The sequence below is a fragment of the Mus musculus genome, chromosome 2, assembly GCF_000001635.26.
Source record: "Mus musculus strain C57BL/6J chromosome 2, GRCm38.p6 C57BL/6J".
In the NCBI taxonomy this organism is placed as follows: domain Eukaryota; kingdom Metazoa; phylum Chordata; class Mammalia; order Rodentia; family Muridae; genus Mus; species Mus musculus.
In genome coordinates, this window is record NC_000068.7 from 127,449,112 (window position 1) to 127,476,817 (window position 27,706).

Consider the following 27,706-nt stretch of genomic DNA (forward strand, 5'->3'; position numbering starts at 1 on the left):
ATAAACCCACAAACAATGCTGCCTCTGCCTTCCAGCCACTGGGATCAGAGGTGCACACCGCCACACCGGGCTTATGTCAGGCTGGTGACCAAACACTTTGTACACACTAGGCACACACTCTACCAACTGAGCTACATTCCAAGCCCAGAGATAGTTTTTTTTTCTTGCAATCCATGAATGAAGTGGTGTGCTAGAGTGGGACCTGGGGTGATGGGCCCTGCAGTGAAGATATCTCCTGCTCAGCCAGTGTCTTGCTGCTTTTCCTACATCCACAGGAACAGAGAGTGGACAGAGAAAGAGGCTTGAGGCCAGCACCCCTTCCCTCTGAGCCACATTTGCTCTACCCAGAAGAAACTTCTCCTCAGAGCTAGGAAAGTTTGTCAACAAAGCAAGCAACTCCAGACCTTTTGAACTTGGTTGGCTGTCGGGAGCTGAATGTCGGCCTGCTCTTTGGGGGCCTTATTTTTAGTTTCTGTATGTTTTACTGTAGTGATTTTTTTTTCAAAACTAGGAAAAAGTGATGTCTCGTGAGTGTGCTGTGCACTGGAGAGGAAGGGCAGGGAGGAGGGCAGGGAGAAGGGAGGAGGGCTGGGTTGGGCTGGGCTTCCAGGAGAGGGGGCTGAGGCAGATAGGCCTTTCAGACTTGACTCTGCAGGTCCCCAGAGCTAGCTCTATGACCCAACACGGGAGCATCTCAGCCTCACCCTGGAACTCTGCCCAGGCTCCCTGGACCCTGGGGGCAGAGTGCTGCCCCTCCCCCAGCTTCAGGTGCGCTGCCTCTGGGGAATGCCTCGGACACCCTGGCGGTCCTAGACCCCCTCCCACTTGCAAGGCATTCCACAAACAGAACAGTTGGCTGGGCTCCCCCACCCCACCCCCTTCAGCTGGGCCACAGGAATCTAGAAAGCACACTGACCTTGACATTAGCAGTTAAAAATCTTCCAGCTAAGCGCGCTGGACATCCAGTCCCAACAGGCCGTGTCAGAGGGTGGGTACTGGAATACCCTTAGGGGCTTTTAGAAGTGAAAAAGTCCAGCCACTGAGAGCATTTACGATACAGTCAGAACTTTACCTCAGAGGGTTAGGCACCCCCTTTCCTTCCTTCCCTCCACTCCTGCTCCCTGGGATAGGACCTGCTCCCCCACCCCCGATCTGCTCCCACTTGTGGAATGGTGAAATGGCTCTGTCCACTACTGTGACAGCTTCCTTCCCCAGCATTCCAGCTAAGGGCTACCTGGGCCTCAGCTGTAATCACTTCAAGCGCCCCCCCCCCCAGCCAATCACAACCATCCAGGAGAGTACACCGACCAGTACTGTCAGGAGGCTTTTCCTTGTCCCCACTAGAGAGGGACAGGGGAGACACTCCTAGAGGATTATGAAGAAGCAGCATCTACAGAGACTGACTCAGTACGCAGCAGTACTGTGGAGGGATCGGTGTTACAGGTTCAGGGGCTAATTACTTTATCTTGGACTAGCTTTACCCCTCAGAATAGATGTGGATTTTGGATTGATAGTTCCATGGTGCTCATAGTTGCTCAAAGGAGTTGAACAGTGGAGGCCCCGAGCAGAGTCATGTGAGGCTGGGGCAGGTGAGAAGTAAGCTTGGTTACGGGAAGAGGACACAACAAAGGTGTCTAGCCATGGCCTGGGAGCCAAGTCTGAAGACTGACACCCTCAGCAGGTCTGGCAGCAGATGGAGAAAGGTGTGGGTTGTATGGTCCACTTGTGGTACCACCACCTCCAAGAAGAGGGCATCAGGCAGGGGCTGCTCAACACTTGTCCTTCGTTAGATTCTGGGGTAGTGGGTGAGTGTGGGGTAGGCTATGGGAAGGAGATTCCTTTGCATTTTGGTCCTCCTCAGACACAGGTTACTTCTGGCCACGCTGGCTCTGGATCTAGACCACACCCTCTCTGAGTGTTGGTGGCCATTCTCCTCTCTGTGAACCACAGGCTCTCCCTCTGCAGGCGAATAGACTCGCAGGGTCTATGTTTGATTGCACAGAAAGGATAATATTGTTTCCCATACTTTACACACAGGCACCATCAAATGAGTCGGTGTTCAGGCCACTGCAGAAGTGACGTGAGAACTACTCAGGGCTTTCAGCTTTCATGGTTCCCATGCTGCACCTGAAGCACACACACGACACACCACCCCTGTCACTGTAATTAAACAAATCTGTATTCAGACAAACTCTCTCACTGATGTAAGTGATGCAGTTTTAGAGACCTAAGTTCTGAGCCTCACAGACATTTGCAATTTTTAAATTATTCTCCTCTTCTTCCTCCCCCCTCCCTCCTCCCCCCCCCTCCTCCTTCCTCTGTGAGAAAGCATGATCCTAGTGATCTCTTCCCAGAGATGCTTCGATGGAGAGGAGGGACAGTCAGAACTTGGTGCAGTTAATTATTCTAGGATTTAGTTGACCCATCAGGAAACACACATTTCCTGTCATTTCTGACTTTTAGAACTGTTCATGAGGAACAGTTAATTATAAAACTGTGATGCAGTCTCCATTCCGAGACGTTCATCCTCAGTGGAAGACAAAGACAACTCAGTCTTAAGTGTCACTTAAGATGTGTCCCCTTTTTTCTGAAGCTATTGTAGTATAATTAAGGGTCCCACGCATGGACGTGCTGACGGGACAGTTACTCAGAGATTGCCCTCTGATGGTGGAGGGCATGTGAATTAGCAACAGACAGGACACACGTTTCCTGGGACATCACAGTGAAGCTGAATGACGGCTGAAGACGTAAGATAAGGCAGACGTAAAAGTATCTTTTACTCTCCTGCCCTAATTGTCACCTCTGGGGCTCACTGCCTCTGTCTGAGATAACCCAGTCCCCGTCCTTGAAGCTTCCTTCTAACCTCCATGCCATCTAATCTACGCCTGGAATGTTTCCAGCCTCTGAGACTTTCTGCTGAATAAACTTGTTCTTTCTGAGCTCTGGCTGGTTCAACTCAGCTATTCTGGCTCAAACTCTTCTCCAAAGCTGACTAATTTAATCTGGCTTCTCTCTTAGCTGCTCCTGAATTGCTCTACTTGGCCTTAAACTAACTTTAGCAATATGTTCTAACCTTCTGACTTCTCATTCTCTGGCTCATTCTGTCTTTACCTGTGTCTGGTTTGTTCTCTCTTCAACCCATCTCCATAAAACACACTTGATAAAAACGATCTCCTTCCCTTTCCTCTCTCTCTCTCTCTCTTTTTTTTTCCATGAGAGTTGGGCATATCCTATTCTCTCAAATCTTTCTCTGATTCGTCACTTTGTCTGCAACTCAATTAGACATCACTTTTAAACATGGGTACGTCCTTCTACAAACTAACCTTACCTTCATTGTTTGGGATTAAGGGAGTGTTCTACGGGTATGTCTGTATTCCAGCCAGAAAGATTAAAGATGTGTGCTAAGGGCTGAGCCACACCATAACTAGAAACAGTTTTTTTTTCCCAGTAAATAACACAATCTTGAGATTCACAGTGTGATCAAATATCCGGCAACCAGCAGCTGTCATGGTAATGGAGGGAAATTTAAAATAAATACTTATGAGTTAGTTTTGAATATCTAGAATTTTGTTGGAAATTACAGTTTCTAGGTAACTTGATTAAGTGACACACTGACCACATGAGTTTTTATAAAGTGACAGTTCCTGAGGCTAAGGTTGGGAGTCTGCTTTAGTTTTTTGAGACAGGATCTCTCACTGAACCTGATCTCACTGATTGGCTCTTCTGGCTGGCCAGTGAGCTCTCAATATCCTCCTGAACTGGCGTCCATGTGCGCCACGACACTCAGCTTTTTACGTGGATGCTGGGATCCGAACCCATGTCTTCACGCTTACACAGCCAGCTCTTTCCCCGCAGTACCATCTCTCTGGTGCCTGCTCTTGCCTAGACATGGCTCTTTGGGAAAGGCAGGTTCTTCTTACATCATCCCTGACAAGTGTGGTCTCCCAACCTGTGGCCCGGGTGTGTTCCTCAGAGCTCCACACAGCCTTGGACTTCCTTCACTGCCCTCTGGTGTCTGTCCAGCAGAGACTGTAGCCCACTCACCCACATCAGCTCAGTGTCCCCCTTCACTTAGGTTCAGGAACTGCGACTTGACAGGCAGGGTAGGAAGAGCTGGGTAGGAAGGATGTGGAAGCCCAGGCAGAACGGATGAGCGGATGAGCGGTGTTGAGACTGCGGAGGAGCACGTGGCCCTGCAATTGGCCTGCGGCTGTGTAGCCTCTGAGGGTGGTCATGGGACCTCTGTGAACTGGTGCTGCTGATGTTCCTGAAGGTTCCAGATCACTGAACAAAGGTCAGACTCAAGAGTCCTGAGACTGTGTAAAGAACTCTGCCTCTAAGGGGAAGGGTGCAGATGCTTTGAAGCTCAGTCCTGTGAGAACTACCTCTCTGCTCAGTGACACTTCTTCCTAAGGTCCCCGTAGACCGCTGTCTTCTTCCTGTCTCCTGGAGCTTATAGAGGCCCTGCTGGCAGACATAGCGGGAGTTCTCAAAATGTTTTTCCCCCAAGATTAGAAAAGGCCAAGTGGTTATGTGTGTGTGAGAAGTTCTCTGTGTCTTAGCTAATAAAACAGGAGGACACAGTATGGGTCCCCTATCCCCAACACCCACTTTGGTCTCCTGTGGATGCATTTATGGAATTGCTTCTTCATACACTCTATGCATGGTGCTTTTTTTTTTAAACCCCGATGAAGATGAGGCAGAAATAGGAAAATGTCTTTGGGACTTTGAAGGAAATGACAGATACTTTCTTTTCCATGTGTTCCCCTGGGACCTTGAGTCAGAGATGATGAAACAAGAAGCGGTGCTGTCTCCCCCTGGTGGTCAATACGGGGAGCGCAACCAGATTGTAGACTGGGAAATGAATGCCCTCTAAAATCAGGTCCCCAGTGGTCAGAATCTCTTTCTGTTTTGGTCAGATGGTGAGGTGAGTGGTACAAGGGGTGGGGCATACGGATATTAGGTCACTTGCTGTGGCCTGACTGGTGTGGACTGTCCCACCTTAGCAGGCCAGTTCCCACACTTGCTTTTGGAGTGACCAAGGAAATTGGAGGCCATCACACATGTCCTTTTATCTGATGGCTTATCAGTGTGAATTGTGTTTCTATACATGAAATGCTACTGCACAGGAAGGACAAAAACATCTGTTAAGAGGACACAGAGGGGGAGGCCATCCTGAGCTACATAGTGAAACCCAATTATCAAAAATTATCAAGGTTTTTTTTTTTTTTTCCTAGTCAAGGAAATTGAAGTTCCAGTCTGTGTGGCCCAGACTGTCCTCAAACTCATAGATTAATCCTCCTGCCTCAGCATCCTAGGGGCCAAGATGACATGTGTGACTAGCACACTCAGAGCAAGTGGTCAGAGCTGTCAGTTCTTCTGGGGCATGTGCCCTTGAGAGATGAAGAAGACCCTTTGGGAGAAGAAAGATGCTGCTCATGACAGAGGGGAGAGGGAGGCAAAGGAGCCACGGTTCACAGAAGCAGCCTTTGGAGCCCTGTGTTCTGGAATACAGAAGGGCCTGACCCCAGTTGTCAGGTTGTATGCTCAAGTAAATACGGACTCTGCAGTACAGTCTCTCCGTCTCCCTCCCCTCTCTCCCTGTGTCTCTCTGCCTGTCTCCCTCCCTGTGTCTCTCTGTCTCTCTCTCTCCCTGTATCTCTGTCTGTCTCCCTCTCTCTCCCTGTGTCTCTCTTTCTGCCTCCCTCTCTCCCTGTGTCTCTCTGTCTCTCTCTCTCTCTCTCCCCCTCTGTCTCTCTGTCTCCCCTCTCTCCCTGTGCCTCTGTCTCCCTCTCTCTCCCTGTGTTTCTGTCTCTCTCTCTCCCCCTCTGTCTCTCTGTCTCCCTCTCTCCCTGTGTCTCTGTCTCTCTCCCTCTGTCTCTCTGTCTCCCCTCTCTCCCTGTGTCTCTGTCTGTCTCCCCTCTCTCCCTGTGTCTCTCTGTCTCTCTCTCCCTGTGTCTCTGTCTCCCTCTCTCTCCCTGTGTCTCTCTTTCTGCCTCCCCTCTCTCCCTGTGTCTCTCTGTCTCTCTCCCTGTGTCTCTCTGTCTCTCTCTCTCTCTCCCTCTGTCTCTCTGTCTCCCCTCTCTCCCTGTGTCTCTGTCTGTCTCCCCTCTCTCCCTGTGTCTCTCTGTCTCTCTGTCTCTCTCCCTCTGTCTCTCTGTCTCCCCTCTCTCCCTGTGTCTCTCTGTCTCTCTCCCTGTGTCTCTCTGTCTCTCTCTCTCCCCCTCTGTCTCTCTGTCTCCCTCTCTCCCTGTGTCTCTGTCTCTCTCCCTCTGTCTCCCCTCTCTCCCTGTGTCTCTGTCTGTCTCCCTCTCTCTCCCTGTGTCTCTCTTTCTGTCTCCCTCTCTCTCTCTCCCTGTCTCTCTGTCTCCCCTCTCTTCCTGTGTCTGTCTCCCTCCCCCTCTCTCCCCATGTCTCTCTGTCTCTCTCTGTCTTGTTTTACCACAGAGAAAAGTGAAGCAGTGAGATCATGTGGCTTGTCTGGGTCACACAGCCAACTGGCACAATAGGCTTTGTACCCAACGACTGTCATGGAGTAGCATGCGGTGCTACTGACTGCCCTGTGTGCTTAAGGCTGGCTCACAACCCCCTGGGATTGCCTCACAGTACTTGCCTTGTTCTATTATCCACTCATCAATCTGCTGTCCAGTGGGGCCACTGACAAGGTACCACAACACCCCATCACCTCCCTGCTCCAAGCATCTATCTGTTCAGCCACAAACAACCTCCTGCCCACCATCCTCCAACCACTCCCTGGGCAGAAGTGAGCCCTCTCTCTCCTGTGCTACACATGCAGATCCATACACAAAGTCTCATGTAGCCCAGGCTGGACTCAAACTGGCCATGTAGCCAAGGATGACCTTGATCCTTCTGCCTCTACCTCCCAAGTGCTGGGATGAGAGGCACATGGTGCTTTAAGTCCCTACCCCCACACAAACTGGTCCCCAAACTCAGGGCTTTATGAATGCCGGGTAAGCATGCTACCAACACAGCTATGCTGGCATCTCTTCTCTGCTTCCTTTTCCATACGGCCTGCCTTCCCTTGCCCAAAGGACACCCAGAAGTGAATTTCTGGAATTGGGAAGAAAACTGATCTGGCAATGAAATATAAATGACATCTCAGAAAGCCACTGTGTCCCACAGCCTTATGTGTTTATGGCTCCAGCACTAGAATATCTACTGGAGGTCCCTAAGGCCCATGATGTGTGACATTTTTTCCCCTCAGTGATGTCACACTAGGATCCTGGAAATTTCTGGACATTTGTTTCCTCAAAGCCACCTGTCAACGTTCACCTCCAAGCCACCGGTGGGTCGGGAGTCATGGCTAACAGCAGCAGGGAGGGAATGGCCGACTGACTGTTCAGATGAAGCTGGAGAGAGTCCATCTCCTTTGTCAAGTTTCTTTTATTAAAATATATAGGACTGAATATTGGTGGGCGCTGAGACAGGAACCACCCTTCCAGGCTGCACCCAAGGGAGACGCTTCTGCCATGCGGACATGCGGCCAGTCTGTGTCCCTGCAAAGGGGACAGACCCCTCCAGGTTGGGCGTGCAGCCAGAGGCTAAGGGATGCAGCAGGTTAGAGTGGTGGCCTTTTCCCGTGGCCTTGGCTTTTCACAAGACAGGGACCTCGATGGGAAGAGTCAGACTGGGGGACAGGGGGTCCCTGAGCCAGGGAGAACTGGTGGTCTGTAGATCGGGTAAAGGAAGGCCCCGGTCAGGATGGAGATGGGGTCAGTACAGCCCTCAGAGGGGGGGGGGGTCCACCTGTGTATAGGGGTGTTGTCACCCTGTCCTTCCTCTAAGGACCTCCCTTATCTTGGGGCTGGCCTTCTGGGGAACACACGTGGACTTTCAGAGGCAGGCCTGAGCAGAGACCGGGCTTCAGATGATGGAATGTACTTTTGTGGGGATGTTCCTCCAGGAAACATGCTTCTTGGGACACTGTTCCTTCTGGGCGAGGCCTGGGGAGGCAGGAACAGCTCTCTCTCCTCCTGAGGGTCTGCTGACCTGTTGCCTGGTCACAGGTCCCCAGCCCTCAGGGCTAGCTCCAGCTTAGGGTTAACAGTGGCCTTCAATCCCCAGGGCGCAGCCCAAGCAAGCAGAATCCGCAGGTTTGTGCTTTAGAATGTTGGCGAGCTGGGCTGGGAAAGGGCTGTGAGACCCCCAAGGCTCCGAGGTACAGGATGGATGTCTGAGCGTCTTCCTCGGCCACTGAATCAGGGCTGCAGGGACCCAGGCCTTCCCTTGTGGGCTTGGCCTGAGCTGCTAGGAGTTTGTGCTTTTTTGTCTTGGTCGGGATGAGTCTGTTCAAGGGCAGCCACAGAGGTGTGGCCGATCCACTGTGTTAAGGAACTGGGTGGCAAGTGGCCAGGGAAAAGGAGGGGGATGCCCCCTACCAGACCTCCCATTTCAGCCCAGTTCCCTGGTTGTCAGTCTATGAGCCAGGTGATCTCCCCAGGGAATCAAAGAGGACCTTGGAGAGGCCATCCTGGTGCTGGAAGTTGGGAAATCTCCACCAGCCACATTCCCACTGGCCAGCAGTCTTCACCCAGTGGTATGGACAAATTGTTTCCTCAGTTTCTCCAAAAACCTCAATCCTGCCCCACTCTTACAGGAGGTCTTAGTCCAATGGCCCCTCACTATCTAAGCTCACGGCATAGTAGGTAGCCTGGCACTCAGGTTCCAGGACCCCAGGTGATCATTAGCATAAGGCTGCAAGCCCAGCTTCCAAAACCATTTCTTCCTATAGACCTCTCCCCTCTTTGTCCCCTTGGAGTTTCTGGGAGCTTCCTAAGAGCATGGGTCCATAGGCAGGGAGTAGTTTGATCTCCCGAGTGGTAGAAAAGACACAGGGACCTTAGCTTTGTAGACCTGGTCCTCTCGATCTCTGAGTTCCTTGTGGGTAACATCTAGCCAGGGCTGGCCATCCCAGAGGCAGCCTTTTTTATTGACCTAGGAATAGGCGGGGGTGCCTTCTGGCTGCCACTTCCTTGGCCAAGCCAGAGGAACCATGTGTGTGTGTGTGTGTGTGTGTGTGTGTGTGTGTGTGTGTGTGTCTGTATGTCTGTGTCTGTGTCTGTGTGTGATGGTGGCTGTGTCTTGGAAGTAAACTGCTCACTTTTTGCAAATATATTAGAAAAATGTTTCTCATAGAGGCTTCTCCTGTCAGGATTGAGGCTTCTCTGGGTTGAGAAGCAATGACCACCGGGGTCCCCTCCCACATGTCCTAGATGACGTTCTCAAACAGCTGCATGGAGTTCATGATGTTCTCATCCTGTATGGAGAAAAGGAAAGGTCGGTCAGGAGCTGGTTCCCCAATGCTGACTAACTGCGGATTCCTGTCAGAGACTCTCACTGGGTAGATGGGACACTGAGGAGCAGAGGTATGAAGTAGAAGGTAGCCCCAGAGCCCAAGTGGCAAGGTGCAACCTATCATTCCTAGGGATGGAGCAGGGTCCGGCCACCACTGATGCACACACACAGACACACACACACAGACACACAGACACACAGACACACACACACACACAGACATACACACATACACACACACACACACACACACACACAGACACACACACACAGACACACACAGACACACACACACACACAGACACACACACACACAGACACACACACACACACAGACATACACACATACACACACACACACACACACACACACACACACACACACCGGCTACGAGTCAGGTCAGAGACCAGGAGTGGTTCAGAGGTGGGAGACAGAGGAATACATTTCTTGTCCCCACGGACTCTGAGAGGAGACCTGCAGTAGTGCCAGGGAAGCTCTGGGGACCTTTCCTGTTGTGCGATTCTGTGTGTGGGGGGTGGGGTGGGGGGTGGGATACTGGGCTAATCACCCTCCTGCTGACCCCATGTCTTCTCTCCAGAGATACCATGAGCAGAGCTGAGCAGAGTTCTGGGGGTGGGGACTGGGAGAATGAGGGAGATGGCTCATTCAGGGGACATCGGGGAGATGGACTCAGGAAAGACGAAAGCTTCCCAGTAGGTGGGACCTGGGACCTGAGGACGGCTTAGGGCATCCTCCATACGCCCTAAGGAATAGAGCCCTGTGTGCGAGGGGGGGAGGGGGAAGAAGAGAGAGAGAAACACAGACAGACAGACAGAGACAGCGAGAGAAAGACAGAGAGACACTACAGAGGGCCCCAAGTCCAGTCCTCTAATGCCGCCTACCTTCTGACAAGTCTCCAGAAATTCATCAATGGTCACCACTCCATCCTGGTTCCTGTCCATTTTCTGCAACCCAAACCATAGCCAAGGTGAGCCTTCCCCTTAGGACCTTCCCCTGCTCCAGCCTGAAGATGCTGTGGGGTGGAGGTGGGGCGTTCCTCCAGTTCAGCTGGTCCCTCTATTTCCCACCCTTCCCTGCCAACCTTGCCCTTGGCATCTCCTCAGCTGGCCTTGCTTAGTGAGCTCCCTGCTGGCTTACCTCAGCTTAGCTTCCCAGCATTCTCTTTGACAGAAGCCAGAGCGTATGAGGGATGGAATGACAGGGTAAAATCTAAACCATTGGTTCCTTCAGCCCCTCCAGAATGGAGACAGCTTCAATACCAGGTAGGGTGGAAGGAGGGAGCTTGTTCCAAATATGTCCCAGAAGGCACAAAAACACTGGTCCCTTCCCTGGGCAAGTGCCAGCTGCCTCTGCATCTAGGCACTCAGGATGCTTTATTCCCAAAAAAGTTCACTGGGACAGGGCCTGGGTCTCCTCGAGGGGCTCTGACCATCAGCTAGGGCAGGAGGGAAGCCTAGTTGCATCTCCTCACTGGCACTGGTTGAAGACTCACTAGGGCTGTCCCCTCCCCTCAGCAAGGTCAGGGCTCACACACCTGAAAGAACCTCTCCACATGCTCCAGGGGTGCATCCTCCCGCAGGATGGGGTAGGTGTGGCGGCCCATCATGTCGTAGATGGACTTCATGATGGCCAGCATCTCCTAGGGAACAGAGAGCTGCATGAGTCTGCTTCCACCGCAGGGATGCCTGGGCCTTTGAGTGTTACCTCTAGGGGCCAAAGCTTTCTGCCAGGGCAGTGGTGAGTGAGTCTGAGGGGCCTAGAGAGAGTGAGCTGGGGCCTATCCAATGACTCCCAAGAGAAACTGGAAATGGATTTATGAACCTGCCTCCGAAACAAGAAGTTATGACTGTTTCAGATAAAAATGTTTGGGTCAAACCAACCACTTGTGAGGCTGTGTGGCAAGGCTGCAAGGCAGGGCTGAGAATCACCAGGTTAGTGGCTTCAGGAGAGAGAGGAGGGGCAGGCAGGCCTGCCAGCCCAGTACCTCCTTGGTGATGCAACCATCCTTGTTAATGTCATAGAGATTGAAGGCCCACTTGAGCTTCTCATGGACCGTCCCTCGAAGCAGGATGGAGAGCCCAACCACAAAGTCCTGCAGAGGAGAGGGAGAGTGAGGAGGGGCAGCCACAGCTGGGGTTCCCTTCCCAACCCACCATGTGACATGGGACTCCCACTGAGATTCATCCACACTCCTTCAAATGAAGTCCTCCTTCGTGGTGTGGTAGATGTGTCCGCTTAAGTGGTCAGCATGTGGGGTTGTGTACATTGCAATGTGTGTGTGTGCGTGTGTATGCACGTGTGTGTGTGTGCGCGCTCACACATGCTCGTGTGCATGTGTGCATGGTAGTCTATTCTGAGTCAAGCAAAGAGACTAAACTGTTAGTTTGACGTCCTGTGCTCATTTTGTACATTTCTGCTGTCTGGGATGGTCTTTCAATATACAGGGGTGTTCTATTTCAGTCTACTAAGCATCTACACGTCCAAGGTCCTTTGGCTGTACATGAATCCCAGCTGTTAATTAAAGCACCTGAAGGAAAGGTGCTTCCCCCACCTCCTGGAAGGTGTGAGAGGTAAGCCCTACCCCCACCCCCACCCTCAACCCTACCCCCACCCCCACCCCGGCTCGAGGATGCTCTTGGCTATTCTGAGAGGAAGGGGATGCCCTGTGGACTGCAGTTGGAGGCTGCAGAGGGACAGAGTAGATCCTCGAGGACTCAGTCCCTACTCCCAAGGAGCCGTACCACAAGAAGGAGGGACCACGAGAAACAGAAAAGCAATCTGGAAGGAACAGAACAGTCTAGAAGGGGAAAAACATAACAGAAACACAGACACCCCAGAGGTTAGACCCTAGCATGCCTTACAATAAAAATAGGATGCTGTTTAAAGAGAAGAGAGAGAAATAACCCAAAACCAGAGAGAACTGGTTGTTAGGGATCAAAAACAACAACCGCAAGAAAAAAAAAACGGTTTGGAGGAGCAAGGAACTGAAGAGAGACGGGGTGGGAAGGGGAGAGGTCGAGAGAGATACCTCCCAAGGGACAGTGCTGCCAGGACAGAAACTCCAGGCGGAACTAGAGAAAACGCAGCAAAGTGAGTCAGAGAAATAGAAAGAGTTCCCAGGCCCCACCCCCTCCCCGGGACTGCGAGATCAGCTCCAGCCGAGCCCATGGGCACAGGTCCTGGTGAGGCTGAGCAAAACTGGCTGCCAAGAGAGTGTTTCCAGAGATAAACACAAAGTCAACTGGGAAAACCAATCAATATCAATCATCCATCCATCCATCATCCATCCTTGTCAATAAGGTCCCCACACTCCTGATTAGAATCATCTGTTGACAAGCTGCCCTAGAGGGATGAGGCCTGAGAAACAGCTTCCCTGGAAGGTCTAGTCCATGTAACATACAGACGGGGGTGGGGGGTGGGGGTGAGGGTAAAGATGGCGTTACCCAGAGATACCCAGAGGCTCAAAAGTCCCTTCTCACATACGATTTCCAAGGTGCTGCTGGACTATGCACACTTGATAAGAGAGTCAGGAAGAAGGAGATAAAGGGATCCCCCAGTCTAGGGGACTTGACAGGAGGTCCAAGAGGGCCTGAGGGAGCTGGAACTCTCTCTCTGCGTCATATTACAATCCTGCAGTCAGTTGGCTAGAGGGGGATGGGAAAGGTGTGTTCCCCATGGAGGCTCGTGACATCACATCTAAACAGGATGGACCAGGAGAGTCATGGAAACGGTAAAAGGAGACTTGGCGCCTAAAACTTTGGTGTAGGGGTCACCGGATCTTCCCAAAGTCTGCCTCTGGTCTTGGAAATCATGAAAACATTTCAAAGGAAAAGCAAGGTGACATTTCTTACCCTCTTAAGCTTGAGGAATGATCACCAAAGTGTGGGTGTGGTTTACCCAAGCAGAGAAGATTCAAAGTCACCCCGAAAGCATGACCTCCACCCTGCCCATTCCACAGGCTTTCCCCGTGAGAGGCTGAGGGGTGCGGTGTCTACCTTGGGCTGGCTCTTTCTCAAGTAGACCACAAGAGGGCGGTAGCACCCTCCTAGTGTCACAGGAGGATTTAGCCACACAGCCTGCAGCTAACAGAGGACTGACTGTCCCTGCGAGGCCTCTGGAGGACCTCATTTGTCAAGGGAAGCAGCACAATTTCACGTGTGACCATCACTAGTCTTAACTTCGGGCACCCAGGCTTCAAAGGCAAAATCCCAAAGGATGAACGCAATGAAGCTGCCAAGGGTGACTGATGGGCTGCAGGCCAACCTGTGATAGCAGTGTTAACACCAACGGTAGGGAGGCCAACTCGGTCAGTGTCACAGAAGCCACCATAGGCTTAGGGTTCGGCATACAGTACAAGGAAGTGGCCACACCTCTAGACATTCTATGGCTTCACTCTCCCAATGAGCAGCTTGTCCAGTGCTACTTCCAAGCTGGGAACCCGGGAGGCATCCACAGTTACTGAAGTGTTTGGGAAGCAATGTGCCTCTCTCATAAGTTGCACTAGCTGAATTAGAAAGGGACTTTGTGTCATGGACCGGGAGGCTCATCCACGTCCAGCACTGCCTGCGGGAGGGACCTGGGACCACATCCACTTGGCTCTACCGGGGTTCGACAGTTTTTTGTTTTGTTTTGTTTTGGTTTGGTTGGTTTTGGTTTTTTTCAAGACAGGGTTTCTCTGTATAGCCCTGGCTGTCCTAGAACTCACTTTGTAGACCAGGTTGGCCTCAAACTCAGAAATCTGCCTGCCTCTGCCTCCAAAGTGCAGGGATTAAAAGTGTGTACCACCACCGCCCGGCAGGGGTTCGACAGTTTTAATGTTGCCATCCTCATTTTGTCAAGGGATGGGATGTTGTGATTTTTTTTTCCTGTAAGGTTCTAAGGCATGATGCTGAGTTGTGCCCTTCCCTTCCTGCAGCAAACTTCTTAGAGGAGAACGTCACAGCCAGAAAGTTCCTCAGGAGACTGGGATGTGTTTCGCACACAGAGGAGCGTGTGGAAGACTGGAAGATAGCAGTACTGGGTGACCTAGAAGGTGCCAGAGGCTCCGCTTCAGCCACAAACATACCCTGCTTCCCAGACATATCACCTACCCCAAGATCCCCTCTGTGTCATATGGGAAGGGTCCACAGGCAAGTGACAGTCATAGGAGGCGGTAGGCACTATGCCCTTCCTGGTCCATGGACACATCAAGGAATCCTTGGAAACTGACTGAAGGGCTCACTGATGGCTAAGTAAAGCTCTCCCATGTAGTCATGGCTGGATTCCTCACTGGATTCCTGTCCATGCTTGCTCCAGAACTCTGTGTGGTCTCGGGGGGGGGGGGAACCCCAGGAACAGGTCACAGGGGAAGCCTGGGAGGCCACACAGCTCCCCACTAGCTCCCTGTTCTTATTGTCTTTTCTGTCTACAATAACTTTGGTGTTTGAGGCATTAATGAAAATAAGCAGCAACAACACCCAACACCGTGTGTATACAGAGGAGATGGCTCTTCTGGTTGGGGCGGGGGCTGTGGTCATAGAGCCAAGCCCGGGCTCCCGGGCCCATCCAGTGTATCAGTGTGGCTGGAGCTGTGTAAAAATAACCCAGCGGCATTATTGACGAGTTATTATTACCCCAGCCTGGCGGTCCATGGCATTTCTGAGCTGTGTGCTTGCTAGACCGCTTTCCCGCTGGCCGCCCTTGGCCTTGGAAGCCAAGCTGGGGCACTTATCGATCAGGCTAGCTCTCAGTGAGGTCTCTCTCTGAAGAGGTTTCAGCTTTTCTCCTGCAGCTATTTTTAGGGGCCCGGGCTCCACAGATGGAGCCCTTCTCAAATGACTGCATGTGGCCAGGCCTGGGAGGAACCCATGATAACCACTGCTTGTGGGGAGCCCAGGCAGTCTGGAGTGATGTGAAGTGGCTGGCTTCTCCTTCCTCACCCTGAGCAACACTGGCCTTCACTCATGGTGTCTTGCTGGGATGGCAACTGCTTAGTAATAGGGTCATAGATCAAAGGTTTGAAACTCTGCTATTAAACCTTGATCCATTTGCGAGCCAAGCATGATAGCACATGGCTGTAATCCTAGCACTTGGGAGGCTAAGACAGGAGGATTATGAGTTTGAGGCCAGTCTGGATTATATAGAGAGACCTGGTCTCAAAAATCAAAGATAAAGGCTGATGACACATTAAAGGCACTTGTCACCATGCCCAACAGCCTGAGTTCAACCCTGGACCCACGTGGTAGAAAAGAATTGGCTTCTGCAAGCTGTCCTCGGACCTCCACGCACTTGCTATGGCATGTACCCCTCCCCAAATTCATAATAAACACTTTTTTTAATCCTTGGCCTCCTTAAAAATGTATATTCATGTTGGCAGCTTCCCCGGCTGGCTAGGTTGGATACAAACTCCCAGAATGGAAGAGATAGCTGAGACTGGGCCGTTGGTCCCCTACCCTTGCTAGCCAAGTGTCAACAGTGCACTTGTGTCCTGAGTGACACGTGGAAGGCTTTACCCCAGGACTGAGCCTGACTCTCTCAACAGCCCTAAGAAGTTGATCCTGGGGTGAGGAGACCAGTCTGGAGACCACAGGGGCAGGACATATGGGTCAGCAGGGACCTACCTCAAAGTGGATGGCCCCGTTCCCATCAGCATCGAAGGCATTGAAGAGGAAGTGTGCATAGGTGGTGGCATCTGGGGGGAGAAAAGGCAAGGCTGGAGTTGGGAGGGCTGCCTGGAAGACTGTTCCAAAATCTCACAGTCCCACCTGGAGCTTTGTGCTTAGTGGGAGTTCCTCTCTGGTAGGTCAGAGGCAACATCAGACCCTCCAAAAAGGAAGGTAGGAACGGTCATAGGGCACTCTCCACAGAAGAGGGGTGTAGTCAGGGCTTGGGGCTGGTGGGGGAGCCTGGCCTTGGACTTACCTCCCTGAGGGAAGAACTGGGAATAAATGAGTTTGAAGGTGTCTTCATCCACCAGGCCTGTGGGACACTCCTGCAGGGGGAAGTCATACCTCTCAGTGGCCTTGGCCACTCCTGGCTCCATGCCTCACCCCACAGGGCTGACCCCTCTCCACTCTCTTGAGGAATACTCACTACCTGAGGTACAGTTGTGAGCCCCAGGCTAGGGAAACTTTTTGTGGGGCAGGCAGAAGGCAGTGTAGACAGGGTTGTGGAGGCTGCCTGCTACATGCCAATGCTGTCCCAACTGATACAGCATCCATGGCTCCGACAGAAGAGCAGAGTGTCCTTCACAATATCCATACTGATGCCCTACCCCCCACCCCCAATAGCTCTCCCACAAATATGAGCCCTGCAAAGACCCTCTATGGTATTTACTGTACTCTGGAGAAATTTCTAGATCTCCTGGGTAGGAGACAGGAAGGTGATCAGTCTTTCCATGGACTCCAATGGGGACATGGGGACTCACATTCTTGAAGCCTCGGTAAAGGGACTGCAGCTCCTTCTTGGTGAACTTGGTCTGAGCTTGTAGCTGGTCCAAGCCCTCTGGCTGATGGCGCACCGTGGATAACTCCAGTTCACTGTCACTGCTGTCTGAGGAGGACACACCCAGCAGGGAGAGAGACATGTGGTGTGGGCAAGAACCAGGACACGGGCAGAGAGAAAGGGCACAGGGACTCTGCTTGTGTGACTGACTACCCAGTACAGCCAAGCCGGCTGTGCACGGCCCAGATGAAGAGGCTGTGATGGAATGGAATCCTTAGGAGTTGTCTTGTGGCTATTTTAGGTCTCTCTTCCTGTCACCCTGAGCATATCCACTCCTCAGACACATGGGGAAGGGGAGCAGGAGGGAGACACTGAACAGGGGAGACACAAGAGAAAGACCTCACGGCAAGATACTACTTTTAGACAATCTCTCCCATGCAGCCCTCCTTGACCTCCTGAGGAGTGGGGAAGGCAACCGCATTGGTCTATCCCAGTCTGATTGATAAACTTGCTGTTTAGCTGGGTAGGGGCAAGGTCTATTCTCATTTCTATTATTCCCACTTCTGTTAAAACAAAACAAAGCCGGGTGTTGGTGACACACGCCTTTAATCCCAGCACTTAGGAGGCAGAGGCAGGAGGATTTCTGAGTTCGAGGCCAGTCTGGCCTACAAAGTGAGTTCCAGGACAGCCAGGGCTATACAGAGAAACCCTGTCTCGAAAAACAAAAACAAAACAAAAAACAAAACAAAAACAAAAACAAACAAACAAACAAACAAACAAACAAAAAGCAGCATACCAGAATGTGAGCCAGAGCTGCCTTGGGGTGAAACGAGACTCTTGGTGAGCTTTCCTGATTATCAGACTCCACCCCCCACCCCCCCCACAACAGACGCACACACATACACACACACACACACACACACACACACACACACACACACACAAACGCATGCACGCTTTGTTAGGAATGCTTCATGTTCACAATGCAAAGCCAAAGGTGTGGACAAGAGACCTGCAAGTGCCTACCCCTTGTGGGTGACATGTTCTCAAAATGCTACGCTTTCCACTGACCCAGGAGACCCTTTTATCACAACTATGTTTCTACCAACCAAGTAGGTTACGGACTGCACAGCCATGCCTGCCAGGCCTTGGGGCAGCCTTCACACATGGCTCTGCCTGGTATCAGAAGCACCTGATGTTTCCCCGGCTAATTACATACCCTGGTTCCTCAATGAAGACATTATCTCTTCCTTCTCTTATGTGTCTGGTACTGTGTTCCTGCTTCATTTAGAATGATGCCATGTCCCAGACCTGTATGCTTCCCCTCCTGCTCCATGATGTGCCCCTGTCCCTAGTGAAGCTGAATTCTCCCATGAGGGTGGTGGGCACTGGTCTTTAAGCCCATGGCTCCTTCTAGTTCTTTTCTCCATGTCTTTCTCCTTCTCTTTGACAATTCCCAGCTTCATATGGACGCAGTGGGCTTTAAAGAATGTTTGTGGTACAGAATTTGAATGCAGCACTTTATGCAGGATGGACGAGCGCTCTACCACTAATCTCCAGCCAAGCCCTGGACACTGTTAAACATGGCTACCTATCAAGTAAAGCCTTGGTCAGCCACATGAGAGCTAGCAAGGCCATTCTGGTTGGGGTCCCATAGGGTTTGTCCCCAGATGGGGCCACTTGTACCAGGATGCTCAGGGCAACAGTGAAGCTCTTGTTTGTTTGTCTCACTTGGTTATCAGGTGGGGAGCCTTCAGTGTGATCTGCACAGAGCAGCATGGATGCCAGAAGGAACAGTGTTGCCTTGGATAAGAGGCAGACTTTTCAGACTGGGTGATAAAAAAAAAAAAAAAAAAACCAAACCAATCAAACAACAACAATTAAATGCTGTCAGGAACAACAGCCTGAATACAAAGGCACAGGCTGGGATGGAATAAAAGGGTAAAGGAAGAATGAGATGGTCAGAAATTTCATGATGAAAGGACTATTTCATCCAGAAGACACAACAATACAAAAATACACTGTACCACTTACACACAGCTGCTAAATACCTAAATCAAAATAAATAAGTATAAAATCAGAACTACAGGAAGGAACGGCCCAACCATAGTTGAAGATATGAACATTCTTTTTCAGCAAATGGCACAAGTAGATATAAAAAATTCAGAAGCCACTATCAAACAATTTGATCTAATTAATATTTATAGAACACTATATAGAGATTGTAGAATACACATTCTTTTCAAAAGCCTATCCTGTGGTTGCCAGGATATACCAGATGCTGGTACATAAAAACGGATTTGGCCGCAGTGGTAATAAGTTAAAATTCAAATAAATGCTTAGAAAAAAATCTTAAGTGTTTGGAAATGAAACAATACACTTGTACTAAGCCCACAGGTTGGAGAAGAAAAATTGCAAGGTAAAGTCTGAACTAAGCAATTGTGAAGACACAGAGAGAATGCCATATGCTTTAGATTCTTCTATCAGAAAAGAAGACAGGTACCCAGGCACAGTAGCCCATGTCTGTAATTCTAGCATTCTGGGGACTGAGGCAGGAGGATTGCTATGAGTTCCAGGCCATCCAGGGTTACAGACTAAAACTGTATCTCAAGAAGAAGAGGAGAAGGACAAGGAGGAGGACGGAGAGGAGGAGGAAGAAGGAGGAGGAAGGAGGAAGGAGGAGGAAGGAGGAGGAAGGAGGAGGAGGAGATGAAAACCAATGATTAAAGCTTCTACATCTAAGCTTTTTAGCATCTAAGGAAAATCTTAGTTGGTAAAGTACTTGCCATGAGAGCACGGGGACCTGAGTTTAGTCACGCATGCACCCCGTGAGGCAGCTCCACGAGTAAGGAGGCTTTGCAATGCAAGCCTAGTGACTTAAGCTCAGCTCTCGGGAACCCACATGTAAAGTCAGATGTGGCATAACACTCTTCTGTAGTTCTACTACTCGTATGATGAGGTTGGGGAGGGGACAGAAGAATTGCCTGGAAGCCACGAAGCTAGCTATCCTGAAGTCCACAGAGCATCAGAAAAAACAAGAGAAACTCTGCCCCAAAACAGGGTGGAGGATGAGAACTGACTCCTTCAAACTGACTTCTATACAGGCACCATGGCATGTGTACCCACAAGAACACCCACAGACACACACACACCCACAGAAAATAGTGACATAAATTATAAATTCAAGGTAAATAGAAGAAAGGCAATAAATAAATATATAGTGGTACTTGAGTTGAGCCAGGTATAGTGACTCATACCCTGTAAATCCAACATTCAGGAGCCTGAGGCAGGGGGATATCCCCCAGTACAAAACTAGACTAGGCTACAGTTCCAGACCCTGTCTCAAAAAACTCACTCACTCTCTCTCTCTCTCTCTCTCTCTCTCTCTCTCTCTCTCTCACACACACACACAAACCCCCCAAAATACAAAAAAACAAAAAATAAACAAAACAAAAATAAAAACAACAAAGACACAATGAGAAGAGAAAAACAAAGATTAGAGCCCAAGAAACAACAAATAATAACAAATAATAGAAAAAATAACAAGTAAACAGTGAAAGGCTAATAAAAACTGTCCAGTAGGAAGTCCTAGACTAGGAAGACATATTTCTAGTGCATATGAGGATTCATGTCCAGCACATGTAATGAACTTCGGTAAACCAACAATAATATACCTGATAACTCCATCTTGCCCAGGAGATCTGTAAGTGTTCAGTACAGCTGCCCTCAGCATCAGACCATCAGTCAAAAGATGCAAAGGAGCCGATGTAAACTGCAAGCCTCCCAATCATCTGCCATGCCCATGCAATGGGCACCACTGAATGTCGCTGAGGGTGTGACTCTCCTGGGAGCTCACGTTCTGAGACGCCAAGTACAAACCAGTGTACATAATGGACCACTGCTTGGTGGTTTCTTAGGAAACAGTTATCAAACTTGTGACAACAATCACGTGGGATAAACAGGATACACCAGGTCCACAGGAAGACGTGCGCAAGGATAGTCAAAGAAGCCTGGTTCTTACTGGCATATCCAGTGACAGCACTGAAAGCCGCCTGGTCAACAGAAGCATGGAAGTGTGGCCTGTTCATTATAAAGGAACAATCAACCTTCTCTATTAAAGACAAACAAGGGGGGAGTGGCTGGAGAAATGGCTTAGTGGTTAAGGGCACTGACTGCTCTTCCAGGGGTTCCGGGGTTCCAAGTTCAATTCCCAGCAACTACATGGTGGCTCACAACCATCTGTAATGAAATCTGATGCCCTCTTCTGGTGTGTCTGAGGACAGTGACAGTGTACTTACATAAAACAAATAAATAAATCTTAAAAATAATAAACAAGGATCCATCCATCCATGGCAACACAAAGCCATCTCACAAAGTTATAAAGAGATGGTTTTTTCACAGCCTCACTGTTCAGTAACATGACCCCATCTGGCCCCAGTTTAAGACAATTTGTTCTAGACCTAAGGGGAAGTAAACACAGATGTACTTGGACAAAGCCGAACAATAAGTCCTTCCATGAAGATCAAACGGGTCTGCCAGGAAAGAACTATCTGCCCTGTGTCTGTGCGCGTGTACCATGTGTGTGCAAGTGCCTACAGAAGACAGAAAGGGCCTGGAGCTAAAGTCATAGGTGGTTGTTAGAAGGAGGGAAGGGGGAATTGAAAATAATTTAATGACAACAGCCAGGTGTGGTGCTGTGTGCACGATATTGTGGAGGCGGAGGTGGAAGTGTTGTGAAGGCTAACTAGGGAGGCAGAGTCAGTCTGAGGCTAACCTAGGCTACCCAACAAGACTGTGTCTAGGGAGACAACAGAGAACAGTAATGCTTCTGAAAACCAAGTTCTCAAAAGATCGTCAGGATCATCACACCACCGATCCACACGGGAATTATGGTCTCAAAGTCTCATGACAGCAACATTACGAGGGAAGACAGACGGCGTTTCAGTGTAGAAGCGAGACACAAAATCTTGACCCAAGATCATGTTAGCCAGCTGTGCCCAGCTGTGCTTTTATTTTGTTGCTTTTTTTTTTAAAAATATGGTGATTTAAAATAGGATCTGGAAGACTGCGAGAGGGAAAATCGTATGAAGGTCTTGCTGATAACCAGATGTGGTGTTGCCCATGTGTGATCTAGCACTTGGGAGGCAGAGTCGGGAGGATGGAAGCTCAAGGTCACCCCTGGCTACACAGCAAGTCGAGGCCAACCTGAAGTGTGTCAGCCTGTGTCAAAAGAAGAACTAAGGAGAATGAGGTGGGGTGGGGGAGAGGAGGGGAGGGGGAGACTAATTCACGGAAAATCAATGGCAGCTCTCTGCACCAGTAATAGCCACCTAGAAAACGCACTAAAAATAACAAGTGACACTCGCACGAGGAGGAAAACTAAAAGGCATTGAAGTAGCCAGGAAAACTCAAAGGACCTCTACACAGACAGATAAACTTCCGTGCTACACCGGGCCACGTGACAATAACAAAATATTATAAAGTTGGATATCGTTACAAATATACCACTTCTCCTTGAGGTCATACATACGCACAGTCAATGCAGTCTCAGTCAACGTCCGGGCTGGGCTCAGGGGAGATGGGTCAGCTGGTGCGGGGATTGCAGCATCCCCAGCAGCCACACAAAAAGCCAAGTCAGGCAGCTCATGCTTGTAATCTCAGCACTTAGAGGGGAGACAGTGTGATCCCTGGGGCTCTCTGTCCAGCTAGTCTAGCCTACTTAGCTGGTAAGAGGCCCCATCTTAAAAAAACCAGGTGGCTGGTCCCTGAGGACTAACACCTGAGGTTGATCTCTGGTCCCCAGGTATACCTACACAGATACACACTGATACACACAGGTACACACACACAGATACACACACAAATACACAGGTACACACACACAGATACACACACACTGAAATCCGGTTAGATTTTTCTAGACCCTTGATAAACTTAGTCTGAGTAAGGCATTTTCCCACTAGGAATGCATCCTATCAGTCTACTGCACAGCTACCAAAGAGAACACTGCACAGCTGGAACCAGGACAAACCCACTCACCAGCCACCCAGGGAGCTCCTGGAGACAGACGTGTTAAGGTGGATTCCACAGTTTGTTTAGTAGGGAGTGTTAGGAACTCAACATCCATATGCAGAGAGCAAAGCTAAATCTCTTCCTTGTAGTGCACACGGCCAGATAACCAATGATCACCCAGGAGTAAAGGGAAGTGACGAGTTAACATCAGAAGATGGAAACGGACCCTGAGACCAGCACTAGTGGGGATGAGGCCTGGACCCATGTAATCCAAAGAAAACTCCTCCCGCAGTTTCCTCTTCCCAGGATGCTAGGGGAAGCAAACATGGTTGCCCCTTAACCTGCCATGTCTACTACAAAACCCAAAGTGATCAGACAGTGTTCCACCCCTGGCTCAGGCTTCACCTCTGACATCTCTCCCTTCCCTTTCTCCACTCAGCTCTACTGCCCCATGTCCCCCCCAAACCTACAGGCATCCTGTCTCTGCTGTGCCTCTGCTCACATGTCAGTCACCTTCTAAGAGATGATGACCACACTGCTAATCTACCCCCATCCTGGTTTTACTCCTTGGCTGTGACTTTTTAGCATACGCCCTATTTCTGGTTTTTTTTTTTTTTTTTTTTTTTGTGCTACGGATTGGATGCCCCACCCCCAAGTCCTAATGCTCTGTGTGGCCAGATTTGGAGATAGGGTATACTGCAGGGCATTGCTGTGATCTTGGTGAGTGTTGCCCCCAAAGGTTTGGCCCCAACGAGAGATGTCAAGAATGAAGCAGCCCCCAGCAACAAAATGGGCCAGAGTAGAGGAGGAAGAGTATTGGTTAGGATTCCTCAGAAGGGCAACAGAGCAGGCAGGTAGCTATATGGCTTTCCAATGTCACTTAAACTCCAGGGTGTTCCCAAATCTACGACTCCAGCAGAGCACTGGGACATGGGGAACCCTCTACCTCTGCCTGGAGGGCCCCAGCAACCCTCAAGAATCTCCCTGCTCTGGCCCCAGCAGTGGGACTCTTGCTCCTATGCTGAGCTTTGTGGATTAGAGGCCTGAATTCAGGCCCTCATGTTTTCAAGCCAAATGCTTTCCCAGTTTCCCCGACCTTGAAGCTTTTTTTTTTTTTTTTTTTTTTAATGTTTTAAGAAGTCTCAAGCCCCATGGTGTCTGAGACGTTACAGGCTAGGCTTTTTTGTTTTTGTTTTGAATTCTTTCTGAGAGTTTGCTTAGGGGTTCAAGAGAGCAACATAGTTATGTGTGTGCCCTTGACTTAAGATGGCTCCTTCTCTATTTGGTTTGAGGCCAAAACATGCAGGAGGGACACATATAAAATTGTGAGGGAGGAAAGGGACCCCAGCCTAGCCAGCCAGGTCAGCCTAATCAATGCTGGTGATCAGTAGGTGGCAGACATTGCCGCCAAATCACCCTCAAATTCAAGCTGGGATTCCTTATCAGTGAGTGCATAAGCAGTACTGACCGGGGTCCTGCCCTGCCCCCGTGTGGCTCTCTCTGTGTACCACCCACTTGTAGGGGCTTGGGAAATGTGGGTCTTGGATTCGCTGCGTGGACAAACCCAAGGGTCCAGGGAAGGGATTTTCTTGTTCTTAGCTGAAGCCATCCAAGCCTCCTTGGACAGTTCCTGAGACCTTAGAGCAACAGCCCTGGAGACTCCTGCAACTTGCCACAGTAGGAAAGAAGACAGAAACAAGAGCAGAGCCTTCCTCAAACCTCCTCTTGAGTCATCAGAGGATCCCAAAGTTACTTCTTTATAGGAAGCTCCAGAGGTGCTACCAGACCCACTGGCTTCAATCTTTCCCATAGTCTGTTGTGCCCTCCTCCCCAGTGCTGTTGAATCAGGGCCCCTCAGAGTTCAGAGCACACTCATCATCCCACAGAGACCTGTGTCAGCCTGTGTCAGCACCAGGGGCAGGCAGAGCTGGCACAGACAACAGACTTCCTTACATCACCATGAGACATGGTATAGTTAGGTGGTTAAGAATCTGGTGCCGCACGCCTTTAATCCCAGCACTTGGGAGGCCGAGGCAGGCAGATTTCTGAGTTCGAGGCCAGCCTGGTCTACAAAGTGAGTTCCAGGACAGCCAGGGCTATACAGAGAAACCCTGTCTTGGGAAAAAAAAATAATCTGGTAGTTAACAAGATCTCAGTGACCCCCAAGGGAGAGCCCATGAGCTCTTCACACGATGCCTTTGGATACAAAGTTTAATTTCACTTATTTTGGGATGTCACAGAACCATTCAAGTCCTTAATATGGTCCCCACACCAGTGACTTACATCATCCCACACTGTGGGAAACAGGAAAACTGGAGGCTCTGAGATAAACCCAATAAGGACTCTTGTTAATAGACAAGAAAGCGGTCCTAATTACAGCCTGGGCTTCACGCAATGGCTTCTCAGGGTCACCATGCAGGGACTCTTCTGTCACATGCTTGGCTTCTGCAGCTCTCCTTAACAGCGGAGGAAGAGCCCACAACCCCCTTTCTCACATATCCTTCTTGTCTCTGTAGCTAGAACTACAAGACAACATTGCCAAGTATGGCTGTCCACTTGGGGTACAGCCTGGTCCCCTAAATTTGCAGCAGCTTTCCTTTGTTTATTTGTTTTAGGAGCAGAAAATTCCTCAGATTTTTTTTTTTTCTTTGCACAAGTTGGAAGCTTAGCTGGGCGGGGTCGTTCCCTGAAGGCACTGCCCCCCCCCCACCCATTCCATTTTGGAACAAACCTTTTTAAATCTTATCTCTTTCAGGACAAGCCTTGGCTCGGATGTTAAATTTTCCTAAGTTCTTTTTCATTTAAAACTGTATGTTTTATATTTGGTTTTGCCTTGCTTGCTCTTTTTCACTGTAGAACTTTATAACAGTAATCACTAATAACAACATGGCAAAGTCAACATTAGGCTGTACTGAAATCTCTGTTGGAGGAAATCAATCCTTTTTAACTTAGCCTCAGGCAGACTCTTAGGACAAGGACGGAAAGCAGCCACATTCTTTACCAAAATATCCTGAGAATAGTCTCTATTCCAACTGCTAATATTGTTCTAAAACCTCTTGAGCTGGGCCTCCACAGACCACAATCTTGAGTTTCTACTAAGATAGCCTAGTAAGGCCTGCGCACATCGTCCAACAGCTTTCCAAAGTCCCAAAGCATTCCTCCACTTCCTAGTGACAACTCTTCTGTCTTAGTTACTTTTCTATTGCTGTGGTAAGACACCATGACCAAGACATCATATGGAAGAGTTTATTGGGGGCTTATGATATCTAAGTCTATATTTGGCTTTGGTTTTATATATATATGTGTGTGTATATATCATATATATACATACACACACACTGTAGCTGTCTTTAGATACACCAGAAGAGGATGTCAGATCCCATTACATATAGTTATGAGCCACCATATAGTTGCTGGGAATTGAACTTAGGACCTCTGGAAGAGCAGTCAATGCTCTTAAACCACTGAGCCATCTCTCCAGCCCATCTTTGTGGATTTGTAAGAGACCATAAATGAAACTCATGTAACTCATGAAACTCATTCCTAGAGAATGCTTCCAGTAAGAACCTATCACCAGACAGTCCTCAACCTGGAAAGCGTTGGAACAGAAGGTAAAGTCAACTTCCTGTCTTTATAACTTTCCCAGTCTGTGGGACTGTGATATAGACGAGACTAGATAGTCTAGTCTAATGGATACTAGACTAATCCATGGGACACCAGCTGTTTGCCAGGTAGTTCTGAGCCTGCTGAGGCCCTTAGTAATAAGCCCACAGTGGGGCGTGGACAGGCACGTAGAGACTTTGACGGTAGTACCCTTTTAAGTACAGACCTTGGTATCCTGTGATAGAAGGGCCCTGGGCCATGGAGGCAGACAAAGGGCTGAGAGTATGGATCTCTCAACCTTGCACTCAAGCTGCAGGGATCCTGGCTCTGAGTTGCCATCTCTACTTTCTCAAGCTTTATTATTTATATATTATATGTTACCCCAGAACCACACGGGGGGAAGAATCTGCTGTGATTCTTATTTCAAACACCAGCAAAGTGAGCCCTGAGGTCATAGTCACAAAGCAAGCTCTTGGCTAAACTAGGTAAGAAGGGCCTGGAGCCTTGGAGAGGCATGCTCTCTCTCTCTCTCTTTCTCTTTCTCTTTCTCTTTCTCTCTCTCTCTCTCTCTCTCTCTCTCTCTCTCTCTCTCTCTCTCTCTCTCTTTCTCTCTCTCTCTCTCTCTCTCTCTCTCTCTGTGTGTGTGTGTGTGTGTGTGTATGGGGAGGGCCACCTGAGTATAATACCTCCCTTCTCTTGAGTTCATACCTGGCCAGAAAGACTTTCTGTGGAGCAGGTGTGTGTACACTAACTAGGCCACAGCAGTGTCCACCCAGAGCTTCTGTTTCTCTGGGACATGTCAGGCTCCAGATTCTGGGGAAATTGCCCCTTCCCCTCTTCATGGGAGGGGCCTCCTCAAGGCATCTGTAGCTTTGCCCTTCTGTTGTCTTGATCACAGCATTTTCATTTTATCTCCAAGACTTAACTGTTGGCTAGAATACACTTCATATCCTAGCAAGACCTCAAGCCCTCTGGGAGGCTCCCCAGACACTTCCAGGACCTCACCACTGACCCAGGGTCCTTGATGACCCAAGTCACAGGGTCCTTGATGGAGGAGGTCTAGCTCCAGGCAACAGACTGCTGGAGATCTCCAAATCACAGAATGGACACACCACACCCCTCTTCAGTCAGGGATCTCCTGTGAGGTGCCTAGGCTGCCTCAGCTCCACACTGGGAAGCCTAGTGTCCTGGACAGGTCTGAGCAGTAGTCATGACATCCACTGAGTCAGAGTTCTCAGGCCAGGCCAGACAAGGCCAACTGGCAACAGGACGGCCAGGACTGAAAGGCAAGGGAGGCAGGGCTGGAGGACACAGGGATGTTGGGAGGGGCTC

The 27,706-nt window shown here is 49.8% G+C and overlaps 1 protein-coding gene across 5 annotated transcripts in view; it reads right to left on the reverse strand.

The window, feature by feature from the left end:
- Positions 1 to 7,386: 7,386 nt before the first annotated feature.
- The window catches only part of Kcnip3 (Kv channel interacting protein 3, calsenilin), a 65,597-nt gene continuing 45,277 nt past the window's right edge, over positions 7,387 to 27,706 (reverse strand). For 3 of the 5 annotated variants that reach the window (NM_019789.4, XM_011239710.3, NM_001111331.1), the window contains 7 exons: positions 16,743 to 16,867; positions 16,238 to 16,307; positions 15,937 to 16,007; positions 11,322 to 11,429; positions 10,872 to 10,976; positions 10,219 to 10,281; positions 7,387 to 9,277 (listed from right to left, as the gene is read on the reverse strand). In NM_019789.4, coding sequence (NP_062763.2) covers positions 9,230 to 9,277; positions 10,219 to 10,281; positions 10,872 to 10,976; positions 11,322 to 11,429; positions 15,937 to 16,007; positions 16,238 to 16,307; positions 16,743 to 16,867 — 590 coding nt within the window. In that variant the 3' untranslated portion in view covers positions 7,387 to 9,229. The remainder of the gene's footprint in view (positions 9,278 to 10,218; positions 10,282 to 10,871; positions 10,977 to 11,321; positions 11,430 to 15,936; positions 16,008 to 16,237; positions 16,308 to 16,742; positions 16,868 to 27,706) is intronic. The other 2 variants (NR_110989.1, NM_001291005.1) reach the window with 1 other exon arrangement.